This window comes from Mustela lutreola, chromosome 2 (genome assembly GCF_030435805.1).
Source record: "Mustela lutreola isolate mMusLut2 chromosome 2, mMusLut2.pri, whole genome shotgun sequence".
NCBI lineage: Eukaryota > Metazoa > Chordata > Mammalia > Carnivora > Mustelidae > Mustela > Mustela lutreola.
The window spans coordinates 104,459,901-104,477,401 of NC_081291.1; the positions used below are offsets into that span (position 1 = coordinate 104,459,901).

Below are 17,501 nucleotides of genomic sequence, written 5' to 3' on the forward strand. Positions count from 1 at the left end.
CTACCCTTCCTCACAAGGACACATTGGTCACTCCAGGTGGCTTTGCTTAACATCCCAACAAGAAGGGACTTAGAGCTATTTACATTCTGTTTGGTAGTTTATGGTTGTGTGTGTGAATGTGTGCATGTGTGCTGACCACATTCCCAGAGCGTACACAGAAGGGGTGAATCTAGATACTGATCATTGAGTGCTGAGAGCAGGGGGAAATTAATCTTACAAGAAGCATTGCTATGGATAGTGATAATGTAATAATTACACAGTGGATAAAAATAATAAGTATTTGTTTCTATTTACTTACTTGCATTGGTCAGTGACATTACTCTCCCATTTCACAGAGAAGAGCATGGCAGCTCAGAGAGATTAATGACCTGCCCAGGAACCGGCAGTGTGTTGGAGCTGGCTCTAAGCAGCCTACGGAGAGCCAAATGTCAAATGTTCTGGAAATTTGTGAACCGGTTATTAAACATAGCCATTACTTAAAACTAAATTGTATAAATTTATAGTAAATATATTAAAAACAAAGGTAATAGAGACTCAAAACTCGTCACTCTTGGTTACTTTACTACATTTTAGTATTACTTATGTTCTGTGTGTACACACACACACACACACACACATGCTGGTGTTTAAGCATTTACTAATACACCACTGTGAAGAATCACACAATCCATGAATAGCTGGGATTTCACCTGAGATGTGTCTAACATTAAAGCTTGTAGTTTTAACCTCTAAATTCCTTTCTTTGTATGACATTTGGGTAGGGTACAGATGGTGGAGAGGCCTAGATGTGGTAATACCTTAAATCTCTCCCTGCGTTGGGCCCATCTAACACAGAAGGCGGCATGGGGTAATTGAAAGAGTCTAAGCTCTGTGGCCAGGCACATGTAGCTTCCAAGCATTAACTCGGGCAAATCACCTCACCATTTTTGGCTTGTTTTCTCATCTCTAATGCAAGATAATCATAAATCTCACAGAGCTAATATAAGAATTAGAGATGGAACATGTAAGGCGCTTATTGTGCTTTTTAAATGCTAGACATTACTACTGTATTTATGCAACATATTATCCTGGTATGTTTATATTTCCCTCACCTGTGTGAGGTAAGGGAGAAATCCTGAGACCTTCCCAAGGACTGAAATACTTGTGTCATAATTCAGGGGCAGCCCCACACATTGAAAGGAATCTAGACCTTTTTTTCTCTTTTTTTTAACAATCATGGTGGTAATGACTGATAATGACTAGTTCATGCCCAGGCCCAGGAGAGCATTCATGTCAAATCTCCAGCTCTCTCTTCAACCCTACCACTTGCACATTTTGTTCAAAGTTTGTCCAGATTGGCAAGGGAGACTCAGTGCTTCCCTTCCTGTATCCCTGCCTTTCTCTCCTTGAGCTGACCATTTTGTGTGGTCTGCTGTAGGATTCTTAGAATACTCTTTTAGAGTATTACAGAGAAATCCAAAGGGCCTTGGAGAGGTGCTTCTGGCATGGTCGACAGACGAACGTCAAGTTGCTTTCAGGTTCCTCCATGAAATGGTTGTTGGAGGAGCAAAGAAGCTGCTGAGATGGCTGAGATGTTAGCAAGCATATGCAGTCTGAGGCTGGATGGCACCCAGCACGCTTCCAGAATTGTTAAGAGCTGGCCTAATGGCATAAGAACATCTAGAATGAAAAACTCCCCAGGACAGCCACCAGGCCAAGGCCTGTGAGCTGACAGACACTGGACTGGAACTCCAGGGGTTGCGGAAAGCTCGATGCCCAACCCGGGAGTGATGGGCGGAGTCAGTGTCTAGCTGATGTTGCTTGGCTTAGACTGCTTTGGATCAGAAGCAATTTTATTTGTATCTATTTTTTAATGCAATTTCCTCAGGTAGTACCAGTCCTCCAGGGAAAATCATAAACCATGCTTCCTTTTAGCTTGGGGAGAAAAAACAAACACACACCAAACAACAGATTTGAGGCTATTTTTTCAAGGCTATTATCCGTTCATTTAGGCAGCTCTTTATTGTCCTCATATGGGCTGTTCTGGGCAACGAGATAAAAAGGTATTTAGGCAATTAATTTAAATGGAGCTGTGCACCCAGGCAAGAGGAATCACAGACAGAACCATTCCAGACTGTTAGGTGAAGAATTATCTGCATTTTAGAGGTGTGTTTTTCCACCCAATAAATCTGAGTGATTTCAGTTAGCTCACCTTTTGTGCATGGAGACCCAGGGTGTTCCACAGTTGTTAATTTTAATTTTTAAATAATTTGCTTTCTGTCGAGATCTTTATCTCTCTATCACATCCCAAGAACCAGTGCCGCCATTGTCATGGTGCTGTCTGTCCCCCTCAGCTGTCCCTCCCCTCCCACAGCCTGAAGCATACTGACCCAACAGTGGGAAGCTCGGAGAACATTCATCTCCATCCCCTGTGGGAGTGGCCTCTGCAAGTTTCTTGGGGTACCTGATGGCTTTGTAGGATGTTCTCTGTTCCTCCTCACAACCCATTGTCCACATGGAGAAGCATCCCATTTTACCTGGCATGCAACCTCTCCCGTGTGCCTGTGAGTGTGCACAGGACGAGAAACTCTGAGGTGTACATGTAAGATAGCGAGCTGTCCGCACACATTGTAGTCAGTGTGTGGGTACAGCCTGTTGAACACACAGGTGGCTGGCACCCCAACGGTTTCACAAAAGTCATTCTTGTTTGTGGAAACCACACTTTCTACAAAGGTGCCGTGTCTGGCTTCTTTCATGGGGTTGATGTTTGTAGAATTAAAGAGAAAGACTCCACCCTCTGCATTGGCCTCTGAGGCTCCCAGAGGTCCTGATGCTTCTTCCCAAGGTCCATTGCCTGCCCCCAGTGCTCCCGCACTGATGCAGCTGCTATGTCCTTCCAGTTCCTGTCGGGAGTGGACGCCTGGTGCAAGATGTGCAGTGAGGGAGGCCTGCCCTCCGAGATGCAGGACCTGGAGCTGGCCATCCACCACCACCAGTCCTTGTATGAGCAGGTGACCCAGGCCTACACAGAGGTGAGGACCTTGCAGGACACGCGGGGGTCGTGGGGTGTGTGGATGTGAGTTAGCAACAAGAGCACTGACCTGTACCTTGTGTAATAGCCTGGGTAGGACAAAGAAGAAAGACGTCATCTCTTTCCCCTTTGAGACATCTTTAAGATCCTTGAGCTATGAATAATGAGATCTCCAGCCAGGAAGCAGAGACAATGCAGCCTTCAGTGGGCTCCACCTCAGCACACGGGCCTGTGTGTGCATGTGCATGCACATACACCTCTCTCACCCTATGCGTGAAGATCAGACTCTCTACCCTGGGACACAAATATGAGGAAGCAAGGCTGTGCTCCTCAGGGTGCTTTCTGGCTGGTGGGCAGGTGTATACACTATACACACCAGGCCTGCCACCTCTTTAATGAAGAGGCTTGTCAACAAATACCCATTTTCTTACCAGAAAGTACAGAGGAGAACTCACCATGGGGTGGAGAGAAGTGTTTGCAGGAGTGAGAAGCTTCCAGGAAAGTGAAGGACAAGTTAAAAGACTATTTCACTGAAAAATCTAAGTCTGGGTGCATGGTTCAAGTGTGGGGTGTGGGGGGTCTTTTGCTTTCCAAGGAAAAGGAAGGGGGTTTATGGGTGCATCTTTGTGGACATACACAAGTGAGTGAGTTGACTAACTGGTGTGAATTCTGGGGGAGAGGCTGAGGGCCATAAAGAGATGAGCTAATTAAGGAAGCTGAATGAGGAGGGGAAAGTGAATTCACATCTGGCCCATACGGCAAAGAGAGTTGGAGCTGTGTTTCTCCAAGTGGTTTCTGGGACTACCTGCCTCAGACTTGTTCCTGTGCTCTGCCTCAGACTGCGTCAGAATGTGAAGAAGTAGGACCTGGAACCTATATTTTAGTTAATGTTACCCTGGGGAAATCTGATGCACACATGCTGAAGAACCAAGGGCTTCTGGGTTAGAGTAAAGGTTTTTGCCACAGTCAAAGCGGAAGTTTGACTTTTAACCCCCTGCTTATTGGCGTGACTTCAGGCAAGTTACCTAGGTACTCTAAGCCTCACATTCTTATGTGAAATAAGGGTGATAACACTTGCCTATAGTTGGAAGAGTTACAAAGATAGTGCCCATGTAATGTCCATGGCCCCATGCCTGACAGTAATTAGGGCTGAAAAAAAAAAAAATGGTATCGTGTTTTGGTATTAGAGGAGGCACTGGGGAGGACTTGTGGGCCAGATCTGATCTCATCAGCTTTGATCCAAATGGCCCAAGGCTTTCTCTTAGAAAAGAACTGTGGGTCAAGAATGCCCATGGGTCAAGAATTTCTAAATTTACTCCTCGTAGGATATGAACATAGAGCGTACAAGTGAGATTCATATCAGGCTTACATGTTTCACACTTGGCAGGGGGGTGTTTGTGTCAGAGAGTGACACGATATTTCTCCCTGAGTTTTCTCAGGCCCCAGCACTGGAGGACACAGACACTCCCTCCAAGCCCACGTCAGAGGTCAGTGGGCTGTCCCCTGCCTCCCTGTCCCTGCACTTGCAGACTGAGGCAGAGAGCTAGAGCTCTGTTGACTTGGATTTTAGGACTTGGCCTTCATCTTTAACCACCCTGGACCTGGACATAGCACGGTGCCAAAGAGCCCATCTGCTCAGAGTTCCCTGAGTAGAGCTCTCCTGGGTTTGGCCACAGGCTATTTGTCTTACTCATATCTCTGGAGGGTGTTACCTTTGTATCACTGCTCTTCGCCTCCCCTGGCAGTGCATTTCTGGAGGCTGGCATGTGGGTAGAGGTGGTCATCTAGCCAGCTGTATGCTTCCAGCCGGGCTTCCTCTCCTGTCTCAGCTACAGTACTCTCTGCCTAGTATTCCTCTTAGTCACCTGCCCTCCTAGCCCCACACCATTTTGGTTGCCCCATGAACAGGTGGTAACAGATGCCAGTGTGTTGCCGAACCCTCAGCAAGCTATCATAAGATGTGAGGGTGGGGTGGAGGGAGGCTGGAGCCCAGCAAACAGCTCCTCATTCATCATTATAAGGCAGGAGGTAGGAGCATGCTTACTTCCCCACCTTGCTAGAAAGGAAAGACCATTTCAACTCCAAACCAACTTTGATTTAATCATCAACCAATTCAATTTAGGGCCTTAAAGTCCCTGGTCACCCCTGGTTTAAACTGAAAAGATGCATGGTCTACTGGGTCCTCAGCCAGCACTGGAGAGCCACAGGTATTGATGAAATGATGTCTCTTTCCAGAAATATGGGTGCCTGTTATTGTACCCAGATTCCAATAAGGAATGACAGGGGCTGTCAGCCCCACAGGTCTCAGCACTGAGGGTGGATGTTGGGGAGCATATGAGCATGCCTATTGGGTCTGTAGTCTTAGGGTCCCTCCCTTAACCCTGCATATTCTGGAAAGACAGGGATATTACCACTCTCAGGAGAAATCAAAGAAGTTGTATAGAAGGAGTGCAAAAGAAGGGTAAATATAAAAGAAAATGAGGAGGAAATCAGAAAGACAGGAGAGAGAAATGGTGCTGCTAAAGATGCTGATGGTGAAAGCAGAATTCGGAGCCAGCCCTCCTGCCGGGCCCTGTTCTGAACACTCCCTGTGTTAACTCACTCAGTCCTCACCACAACTCCGTGAGGTTGTCCCCTTTCTATCCCTATTTTACAGACAAGGAAACTGAGGCCCAGAGAAGTTAAGTAACTTGCCTCCAGTCACACATTAAGATGTTCACAGCTAGGTCGAGGAGATGAAGAAGAAAGAGGGAGAGAGGTTTATGGCATTAACTTACATTTTGCTTCATTTCTGAACTGAAGTTCTGCCACTTGACCTACCCAGTGAATCAGTCAAAAGATGTACCACATGCGATGTCCCAGGCTCTGTTCTGAGTGCTGGAGACTGAGGATCAAGGCAGAGGGAGTCCCTACCCAGTGCAAGGGTGGGGAAAGACACTGACTGAGCAGCCCCTGTCCCAGGATTCGGGTGCTCTGCCCTTCCCCAGGCTGCAGGCTGAGCACTGGGCCTCTCTGGCTGGTGCATGCCTCCAGTGTCCTGGGATTCTGGGTCCCCGCAAGGGAGCCCCCGAGCCAGCCAACCCTCCCCAACGCCCTGGGCCCCTGCCGGCTCCTAGCTTCCCTCGATTTGACTTCTCCCTCTTGCAGGTCAGCCAGGATGGCAAAGCCCTGCTGGATGTGCTGCAGCGGCCCCTGAGCCCTGGGAACTCTGAGTCCCTCACGGCCACAGCCAACTACTCCAAGGCAGTGCACCAGGTGCTGGACGTGGTACATGAGGTGCTGCACCACCAGCGGCGGCTCGAGAGCATCTGGCAGCACCGCAAGGTGCGGCTCCACCAGCGGCTGCAGCTCTGCGTCTTCCAGCAGGATGTGCAGCAGGTAATGCCTCCCCCACCCCCCCACATGGCATGCATCCCAGGCATGCAGACAGCCTGAGGCCCTGACCCTAAGGCCCTGACCTGGAGGGATCAGGTCTGGGAACCCCTGCTGCCTGGGGGAAGGGGGTCATTCAGCCCCAGCTGCCCCCCACCCCACCCTACACGTACCCTCTGGACTTCTTGCCTAAGTAGCCCTCCTCCCATGGGCCGGCGACCTCTCTGGGGTGGGGAAGGGGAGACAGAGCACTTCCTTCTAGTTGCATGGCTGGTTTTCTTTGTGGGAGAGTATGACCCTCACTCGGGCAGGAGCTTTCTAGATGAGTCCAGGGTAGGGGTACGGGGGTTGGTATTTGAGCAGTGTCAGAGTTGGACCATGCACAATGAGCTCACTTCTCCATCAGGGATGCTTGTGGTCTGCTGAAGCTGGGGTGTGGTTGGGGTACAGGACCTTCAGGGGATTCTTTGGCCAGGTCTTACTTGGCAAATGAGATTGAAAACATGGGCTCTTAATGATTAGAGGTTATTTCTGGCTTAATCTGTCTTTTTGCATTATTACACCAGTCATAGCTTTTCCCTTTACCATGAATGATAAAGAAATGGTTATGTTTTAACCATGAAAGGAAAGCCTTGCCACGAATACCCTTTTGAATGAAATAGCCCATACTTTTCCCCTCGTACTTTCTCTGTCTCTTTGGGGACCCCTGGAAGCTTTGCTCTGGTATGGGTATTCTGGGGCATGGAGAGCTGGTTGGGAGCCAGAGACCGAAGGCAAGGGTGACAGGCAAGGGTGGAGGCACTCAAGCTGTCAGACCTTATTGTGGCCAGCACATAATTTCAAGTTTGTACATATAAAGTAACATTTCACACTCCTCTACCCTCTGTGGACTCGGCCAGTTGTAATCAAAAAGTGTATTGAAATACACAGGGAATACAAGAGCCAGCGGGACATGTCTTTGGAGTATGGTCCCCTTCGCAGCTGCTGTTGGGAGGGGCCCCAGTGTGGGGTGCCCTGAGACAGAGGGAGGGGGAAGGGAGAGCAGAGTATCCTGTCACTGGCTGTGACACCCTCTGGAACCCTTTCACTGGGCAACCAGTCCTGGGAGTACATAGACCTTTAGGAGCATTTCCAAGTCTTGGGCTGCCCAGCTTTGTTGCAGGCACCCCTGCTGCCCCAGGCTGGGGCAAGTGACTGAGACATCAGAGGCAACACCTGAGCCTCAGGAGAGGGGCTCAGGGCACATAAAGGCATTTATGTGCTGGTCCCGGCTCCCAAACTCTTGTGGGGCCTGCCAGGAATGGACAAGGAAATGAATCAGTTGCCTACTCGTGCCATTGGAACTCTCCAGATAAATACATCATCCCAGGGCAGAAGGGAGCACGGAGTCCATCTGTGATTGAGACGGAGTGAGGTGCCAGCCTCCAGAGGCACACACGGGCCTGTGACTATTTCAGGGAATATGGAGTGACTCATGGAGGGACCCCGGCTGCAGGTTGTACCGTGTCCTTGGTGTGCTCCTTGCCCTCCCAATTGTTCTGTGGCTGTTGCCCCAGTTGGGCACTGGAGAGAGGGCAGAGGGGCTGCGAGAGGGGTGGGCAAAAGGCCTCCGTGACATCCAGACTTTTCTGTGGCCACCACGACATCCACACAGAAGCAGAAGCTAGAAAGAAAAAATAGTAAAAGCTACAGCTGGGGCCATTCTGTGTCATGCTCTTATAAATGAGAGTATTTCCTGGGTGGTGAACATTGAGGAGGGTATGTGCTATGGTGAGTGCTGTGAAGTGTTTAAGCCTGATGAATCACAGACCTATATCCCTGGGGCAAATAACACATTGTATGTTAATTAAAAAATGAGAGTATTTCTGGAATTGAGATGCTATCAATTCATCTCCACCATACCAATGATATTGTTGGCACTGAGGAAAAAGCAAGTAGAAGTTTATGAGGTTGATGTGATGGGTTCATCCCTAGGATGGTAATTCCATTGTTCTGTTCTGGATGTGTGACTCTCACTTCTGGAACATAACTTCATTCCCCCATTGTCCCAGACAGGCTCCCACTCCCAGTGTCAGTGACACTGGCCCAGAGGAGCACAGGCGAGTGTGGAGAAGCAAGGGCTGCCAAATCCACTGGTGGGTCTCCAGTGCTTGGCTTATTCCTAGTCAGTCATTGATGCCCAGCAGGTGTCTGAGCTGGTGCGTCAGAGGTCTTCTGGACATGAGGCACTCTACAGTTAGGGTGAAAGACTTGGACTTGGCTCTCCCGACTCCTGGAAACATTATATACTTATCATCTTTATTTTGCATGTTTCATCTCATCGATTCTCTATCTCCTAAAGAGTAGAAACCATGGCTGCTGCTTCTCCGTGCACTTCCCAACTCTTGGCTCCATCTTCCATGAAGCTGGAATTCTCTTTATATTTGCTGACTTGAGCTGGAATTATGATCAGAAGACCTCCAGTTCCTGTATCTGTGGGGTGGACACCGTTGACACCCTACCCCCATGGCTTGTGTGGTAATGCCTCATGTGTAGTTGTAGTCTGCCTGCAGGGATGCTGATGGGAACGTCTCGTGGCTCCCAGGTATTTACAGACAAGGTGGAGGATACAGGGACACGGCCTCAGGGCTCATGAAGTCTGCTGGCGCTTATCAGTTCTTCGGAAAGCTCTGTCTTCTGCCGTGGGCCTGGAACCGTACTATGTGATGCTCTGGCAAGATGCCTGGTTCATTAGAACAAGACATCCACATGTAAAACTATAAAGAACAGTTCAAGCAGAATGTGCCATCAGTATGCAGGGCGGTAGAGTAGTGATGGAACAGTTGTAGGCCAAGGCACAAGAAGTCAGAGTTGGGGTCTGGAGGGAGGAGAGAATCGACTGATATGTATGGTCTGGGCCCAAGATTCTTGAGCACATTCAGGGTCCAGAGGTGTTGACTCAGCAGCCTCAGTGGAAAGCTAGTGAGCAACCGTCCGTGGCTGGAATACAGGATTCTGCCTAGGAACACTGGCTCTGCGGTAAGACACCTGTGCATATGTGAAGTGTGTGAACCTGGTGATTCACAGACCTGTACCCCTGGGGATAAAAATATGTTTATAAAAAATAAAAAATTAAAAAAAAAAAAAGACGTCTGTGCATAAATCCTGTTACCAAGTCTTGGCTGCAGGACTGGGCAAGGGATTCCATCTCTGGTGCTTCTAGAATGATCATAGTACCTATCCCAGTGGACTGAATGAGAGACCAGGACAAGGCTCAGCACCCTGGCGGCCTAGCAGAAAGAGAGGCCTCCATTAGTGTGGTTTGGTTCAGCAGCCCCATCCTCTGAGTGGGACTTGGGCGCCCCCTGGTGCTCGTGCTGTTGGGACCCCAGCATGATTCTCCTGTTTGGAAAATAGTGACTGCTTTGGGGGTCTGCCAAGTTCTGTTTCATTCAGTGATCAAACCTCAGAGCTGTCAGAGACCTGAAAGACCATCTAATCTAACCTACACTATGCTGGAAGAACTTGAGGTCTAGAGATGTGAAATAACGTGGCCACGACCATGCAGCTCGTTAATGTAGTGCCTGGACTGGAAACGGAGCCTTCTGGCTCCCAGTCCAGGTAGCCTAGAGAAAAGACACACAAGAGAGGAGCCAGGTAGACAGAGAAGGAGAGCAGGGAGAGAGATAGGAAGCATACACGCATGCTTCCATAGAGAGGGGAAAGACAGACTGGCACGTGCACATAGCCCAAAACAGGGAAAGGAGGGAGACGGATAGCCAACTGGGACAGAGGAAGGAAGGGAGAGAGATTTGAAGATGGAGAGCAGAGAAGCTGACATCTTGGGATGGGAGGAGAAAGAGAAAGAGGTAGGAGAGGGAGGGACAGAAGGCAAAGAGACAGGAATGCCAGCTGGTTGAGGGAGAGGGCAGGACAGGCCTCTGCTTGCCTGCCTGCCTGCCGGCTTGCCGCGTAGTCAATTCCGCGCATGGTTTTTGCCCAAGGAGTAATATTTTGCCCATTAAGGGCCCAAAGCAGAGTAAAGCAAGAAGATGAAAACCAAGGATAGACACGAGTGACAAAGAGATACCATTGAAACCTCTGCGGTCAGAATTGGCCTGGCACATCACCCTTGTGGCTGTTCTTCCTTGATTCAATCCCAACAGATGTGCTCAAGTTTCTTTTCCCTGCTGGGCTTAAAAGCAATGATCCTCTAAGGATCAAACTGGAACAGGGGTTCATGGAGCAGCAGAAAGTGTGGATGGGGCACACCTGCTTTTGTATCACTAGCGGAATAATTTTCAGTGCTATTGTTTTTCCTATTTAGAATGGGTTAGCACCAAGCAAGAGCCAAACAGCGCACCCCATGACATCAGCCTATCTCCACTTCTGTCTCTTATCTTCCCCTAACTCCTGTGTGTTCCCAGAATGTGAGGGACCGCTTCCTAGCCCAGATAACCTGACTTCGTACTGAGAAGAAGAAGGAGTAGGTAGATTCTTGATCTTTCTTACAGATATGGTTTCCATTCCATTTTTTCCCTAGCTAGAGTAATGGTTTTTTGAATACTCTCTGCAGGCCATCTTGTTTTGCCTTCTTCCTCTCTTTATCTTCTCCCCCTGTTTTTTACAAGAACAAACTGATGAAATGTTTTAGTACACCTCCTGGATGCAAGGCCCTGTGTTGGGAGTTAGGTCCCTCACTTGAGAGAAGACATATGCACCGAAGGATGAATGAATGGCATACAGCTGTCCGGGTTCAGAGCCAAAGAAGCAAAATAACAATGGGCTAGTAGAGTCAAAGCAGGGAATGTTCCTTTTGGTTGGAGTGGGATGGCAGTGGTTCTTGGAGCTCAGGCAGAGGAAATAGAGTTGGTGTTCCCAGGGAAGGCCAGGAAGCAGAGGACTAAGCGACAGCCAGGGGACAGGGAAGGAGGGGTCTAACTGGATGCCCACTCTGGGCAGAGCAGTGGGGGGAGGTAAGGCAGGAAGGGTGAGGAGTGGTCTTGGTGGTATGGATAGGACAGTGATGTTTAAGGCTCCAAGGCCCTTCCTTAAAAACAATGCCTTATAAGCAGTCCGGTCAGTTGAGCTAGGAAGGGGCAGTGATGGCAGAATTTCTCAGGCTCAATGACTTTCCCTTCTGAATAACTGTATTAATATTAAAGTCCATAGTTCCTGCCCTACAAATGAATCTCACCTGTTTCTATCAGTTTTTCTAAAGCCTCACATGGAGAATTACAGGTTTTACTATGTCAGCTCCTGCCTGCCAAAGAATATGTAAAAAGCGTTTGAGAGTAATTTTTTCAAACTGCAGAGATTCAGTCTTTTACTAGCTCCAGTGACTGTGCCCCCTTAATCATACTAAACCAGTCTGGACATTGTATGATCCAACTGACAGCTTTGCATAATAAAAGATGAGCGCTTTGGGTTGCACATGGAATGATTAGTTAAAGAAAAGTGACCAGAATGATGATGGGTCTAGAGATGAACCCTTTTTATAAGAAAGGATTAAAGCAAAGAAGGAGAATGCTCTGGGTGTAGTCCCAGAGAGATCAGGAAACACATACAAGGGAGAACCACCTGCAAAATTTGAAATGCCAACAGCTTGCTTATTGGGTATGTGGCAGAGAGGATCCAAATATTAGAGAGAGGGTTGGATTCCAACCCTGAGATTTTGTTACTGGAATTAAACATGCCTATAAAAGTTTCTGTGGTTCAAAGCTCAGAATTCATCATCTTTCTGAGTACCTATGATTGAACATCTCATCTCTTCACTTGCTTTTTCTTATTTAATCTTCCCTGGGAGGCAGGTGATAGTTTGGTTCCTATCTTACTGGTGAGAAAATTGAGGTATAGAAAAGTTAAAGAAACTTGCCTAAGGTCACGTAGCAGAGTGAGAATTCAAATGCAAGTCCATCTTACGTCTGGGTCCTGCTTTTAGCCTTTCTGCTATGCCATGGACATCACGCTAGGTGACGGGAATGCAGAAATATAGAACAATATTGTTCTGCCCTTGAGTAAGTTAGTGATGGGATGTCATTGCTCAAAGGGCCCTGGTAGATTACTTGGTCCCAGAGTATGAGACTTGCCCAAGGTCACGTAGCCCATAGCTGAGATTCATCCTCAAACTGCTTGTCCAATAAGACCCACAGGTGACAAAACAAGTGATACTCATACCCACTCTTCCCCATTAGTTGCATCATAATAAAATTGCCTTCTGTAGTCGTCTATCTCTGATACAGATTTCCCCAGAAAAGACATTACCTTCCTCATTTGTTTTTCACAATCTTAACTCAGAGTTGTTGATGTTTTTCTTTGTAGAATGTGTCTTGAATCATATCCATTTGCCCATGCTAGTGTTTAGGAGTAGTACAGTTTTCAGGTAAGTTATTTCATGGTCATAATCCATCGAAATACATTCAAGTAGATGATAGGTGATTCTTTGGGCTGCGTGAACACCCAGAAAGAAAGCAGGGTTGAGGCTCAGCTGCACTGGGGGTGATAGGGAGGGGAGAGAGGGGAGAAAGCGTTCTGTGCATCAGTTGCTTTCTGATTGCAGTGAAGGTAAGGAAGGTAAGGAAACTTCCTCAATGTTAGCATCTCTGATACTGCTGGTCTTGTAGGGAGCCTTCTATCACTCCGCCATAGGAGGCTGGCACTGTAGGGTCTGTTTGGCAAGTTTGGGAAGTGAGCGCTAGAGGCCTGCCTCAGACATGCTCAGACCCTCCTGCCTATGAACTTCTTGGGTTTCTAGTACCCTTTGCACTCTATACTCTTTGCCCCAAACCTCTAACCCCACATTCCTCTTTGCCCTACTTTCTGCCTTCCTTTCCACCCTTCCCTACCACAGTCTGTCCCTTGGTGCTTACTTTGATTTTCTGAGAGCAAACTCTTCTCTGATTGAAGAGTAGTCATTCCATGGTGAGCACCTTCTAAGGAAGGACCTCGGTGCCTCCATGAGGCTACTGGGGCCTAGGAGGAAGTGAGAGGAAATTCCCTCCCAGGGGTCAGTAAGCCTCAGGGCTTTCTTGATCCACAAACATTTTAAGTACTTTTAATGTCCTCAATACTTTTTCTCTTATTATGTTTTTTGGTTTTTTTTAAATTAAATTTATTTATTTTCAACATAACAGTATTCATTATTTTTTCACCACACCCAGTGCTCCATGCAATCCGTGCCCTCTATAATACCCACCACCTGGTACCCCCAACCTCCCACCCCCCCCCCCCGCTACTTCAAACCCCCCAGGTTGTTTTTCAGAGTCCATAGTCTCTCATGATTCACCTCCCCTTCCAATTTCCCTCAACTCCCTTCTCCTCTCCAACTCCCCATGTCCTCCATGCTATTTGTTATGCTCCACAAATAAGTGAAACCATATGATAATTGACTCTCTCTGCTTGACTTATTTCACTCAACATAATCTCTTCCAGTCCCGTCCATGTTGCTACAAAAGTTGGGTATTCTCTAATTATGTTAAAGATTGAGAAGACTACTCCCATCCAGGATCACTTCTTTCTGATAACCCCTCTTCTCAACCTGTCCCTGACCTCAATACACTATTTCAGAAGCCTTGGATACCAGGCTAAAGAAGAAAAGACTCACATTGCGTCACCAGTGGGGAACTAATCAAAGATGTGAGCTGAGGAAACACACTCAGAGTGAAGGTCTGAGGTGATTTGGTGCAGGTAGAAAGTCAAGTTGGAGCAGGAAGCTCCTGGGAGCCACAGTATTCCTGTGGCCAGAGAGCGGGAACTAGGGAATGAGGCAAGAGTAGATTTGAGAAAACAAGGGAGGCATCAGGTGCAAATGTGGAACTACATTTTTCAAAGTGTGGTCCTTGAACCCCTGCTAATCATCTGCTCAGGATGGGAAACTTGTTATAAGCACAGATTATCTAGCACTTTTTGATCCAGAATCTGTGAGTAAGGTGGTGTGTATCATCGGGGAGCAAGAATGTCCTGTCCCCTTCTTACGGGGGCAAGAACTGCTGTCTCCTCTTCTAGCTGAACTAAGGATCCAATTGATACAAGACAGATTAACAGGGCAAAATAAAATTTAGTAGGCATGCATATGGGGAATCCATAAAGACATGGAAATTCTGAAGACAGGCAAAATGAAGTATATATGTCATTCTGAATTAAGAAGGGGTTAGGGGCACCTGGGTGGCTCAGTGTTTTAAAGCCTCTGCCTTCCCCTCAGGTCATGATTCCAGGGTCCTGGAATCAAGCCCTGCATCCGGCTCTCTGCTCAGCAGGGAGCCTGCTTCCTCCTCTCTCTCTGCCTGCCTCTCTGCCTACTTGTGATCTCTGTCTGTCTGTCAAATAAATAAATAAAATATTTCAAAAAAAAAGAAGAAGAAGAAGAAGAAGAAGGGGTTAGAGGTCTGGGATTCCAGAGGAAGGGAATGCGCGTCATAGGGCCAGAAGAAAAGCAGATGTTTGGTAATTAGATGTTTGCCCTGCCATACAGATGGGTTACTCAGATAAAATTTATCTTTGCTAATAACCCTTATTCTGGGAAAGACCTGCAATTTAGATTCTTCTGAGTAGTTAAGGGAGGATACAAATTTTCTCTTGAGGCCACAGGGGCTCAAGTGTCTTCAGCACAAAATAATCCACGTGCCAAAGTGGCACATTCCACGGGGCAGTGGGGGTGGTTTGTCCTGAACCTCTTCACCTATGTTTTAAAAAGAATCCCAGGTGATGCATAAGAACTTTAAAGTGGCAGAGTGGAGGCAGCTGAAACTTTGGGGCTTTGGGTGTCCAGGCCAGCTTCTCCCCAGCATTGATCTCTCAGGTGAAGGGACCACAATTCTCAGGAGAAGGAGAACTGACACCTGCTAATGAGTTTCAGCTGATGCTTCTTGGAAAAATGATGGCGTCTCCTGCTGTAGCAAGACATTTATTTTGATCATGATTGTACCAAAGAAGGGGCAGAAAATGACTTGCTGGTAATTGGGCATTTCAGGTAGCACCTACAAGCTCTCCAGGCTCAGGCAACGGGAGCGGGTGGTGCTGGCATTGTGTGAGCCACTCCTCTTCGGGACTAGCATTCACTGTGCTATTGCAGGAGAGAGAAATCATGCTGTGCTGAAGTGTCTTGAGTACGCTTACACACTGTGTGTACTGGAGCCTTTCATAGAACAAAACGTGTTGTAGACAGCTGATTGTGTGTGCACTCTTTTTCACTGGTCTCAGGATAATGGCTTTCTGAGGAGCTAGGAGGCTGCAGGCTGGGGGAAGTTCCTGTGAGCGAGCGAGGAGTTCTTCAGTTCACAAAAACTTGTGGCTAGTTTGTGGATCAAACTATGACACAGGCTTAGTAACCTGTCTCAAAAAAGAGGATTGATTGGAGGGAGCCAGATGAGGGAATCAGAGAGTTGGGATTCTGATTCCACATGTGTTCGTAAATTGTCTCCATTTCCCTTAATCACACAGGAAGTTCTCAGATCAGATGGGATGAGTTCATTCACTCATTCATTCAACAAATGCTCTCTGAGAGCCCAGCTGTGAACCAGACAAAGCCTTGTCCATGTGGAGATTACATTCAGGAGGTAGAAAGAAAATGCCACCACAAACACGTGGATATAGAATAAGTCATATAGTGATAGCCAGTAATGTCTGAGCAGAAAGCTGAAGGAATAAGCCGGGGGATGTGTTTAAGAAGAGGTTCCAGGCATGTGAAATGGGATCTAGGAAGTCCTTGACACCAGAAAGAGCTGGAGGCATTCCCAAAAATGGGTGAATGGCCAAAGCTGCTGTTGAATAGAGAGCAGGACAAAAGGGTAAGAAGTTTGAAGAAAAGGGTCCATATCAAAGCAGACCATATAAGCTGTGAAGAGCATTTGGATTTTCTAAGTGTGGTAGGAAAAAATGGTACAGTTTTTAGTAAAGGGAATGTTGTGAATTGATTTATGTTTAAAGAAATAGGTCTGGCTAGGGCGCCTGGGTGGCTCAGTCAGTTAAGCGTCTGCTGTTGGCTCAGGTCATGATCTTGGGGTCCTAGGATCCAGCCCTGCTTTGGCTCTGTACTCAGTGGGAAGTCTGCTTCTCCTTTTCCTCCTTCTGCCCCTCCCCCTGCTCATGCTCTCTCTTGTGGGCTCTCTTTCAAATAAATAAATCTTTTAAAAAATTTTTTGAAAAGGATTAGGTTCAGCTAATGAGTGGATGGTAATGCCACGAGTCTAAGAAGAAGACCGTGGCGTTACCATCCACTCATTAGAGAGTGAGGGAGGAAAGATGGTGGCTTAGACTGGTTGTGGTTGTGGTGGAAACAGTGTACAAGAAAGGGTTAATAAAAAAGCGTCTCAGACTTGCAGCCAAGCGGTAGGGTGAGGTAACACAGAGGTGATGAGCCAACAGCCCTAGCCCAGAGTGGAGCAAAGAGCAAACCCTTCTGGGATAATCATCTCTTCCTCTGAGGAAGGGAGCTGCTATTCCTTCCATATAAAAAAATAATGAACACTACATCAAAAACTAATCATGTACTGTATGGGGACTAGCACAACATAATAAAATCAAAAAAGATAGATTTAAAAATTAAGAAAATGAAAAATTTTTTAAAAATGAAATATTTGAGTTGAAGAAGACAGGGAGATGGTCTGATCTAGCATTTTCATTTGAGGCAGTGAGGTCCAGAGAGGAGCCAGGTCACAGCTGGTTAGGGGCAGAGCTGGGACCAGAGCCCAGGTTCCTCTTGATCCCAGGGATGGTGTCTGTAAGTTACGCTGATCGTGATGGGGCCACAATTTATTGATGCTTTAGGAGCCCAAAGTAATTAATTGTATATGTAGGTAGAGCTTAGATCTGAACTTAAAACTTTGAAGGTGGATATCTCTAAGTGCAGGGGCCTCCTGCATTGGTCTGAATGACCCTGTGGGTTTTCTATAACAATAAGATTCTACCCCATTAGCAGAGCCAAAAAAATCAAGAGTCCCAGGACAGCAGGCAGCTAGGCCCCCGATTTTCTCCCATTAACTCAGTTGCATTCATGGCCACTGTTCAGAAAAAAAAATATCAATGGTTCTCTTCAAAAGGACTTTTTCTCTTCCCCTTAGCAACTAGAAGAGACTGTCTCCTACCCTGAAAAGTACCCTGCCTTGACTGTGTGCTCGTTGGAATAAACACAATTAGATGAGGA

The 17,501-nt window shown here is 47.2% G+C and overlaps 1 protein-coding gene across 25 annotated transcripts in view; it reads left to right on the forward strand.

The window, feature by feature from the left end:
- The window catches only part of KALRN (kalirin RhoGEF kinase), a 661,891-nt gene that overhangs the window by 280,905 nt on the left and 363,485 nt on the right, over positions 1 to 17,501 (forward strand). For all 25 annotated transcript variants that reach the window (XM_059162890.1, XM_059162900.1, XM_059162892.1 and 22 more), the window contains exons 8-9: positions 2,880 to 3,011; positions 6,158 to 6,388. In XM_059162890.1, the coding sequence (XP_059018873.1) occupies positions 2,880 to 3,011; positions 6,158 to 6,388 (363 nt within the window). The remainder of the gene's footprint in view (positions 1 to 2,879; positions 3,012 to 6,157; positions 6,389 to 17,501) is intronic.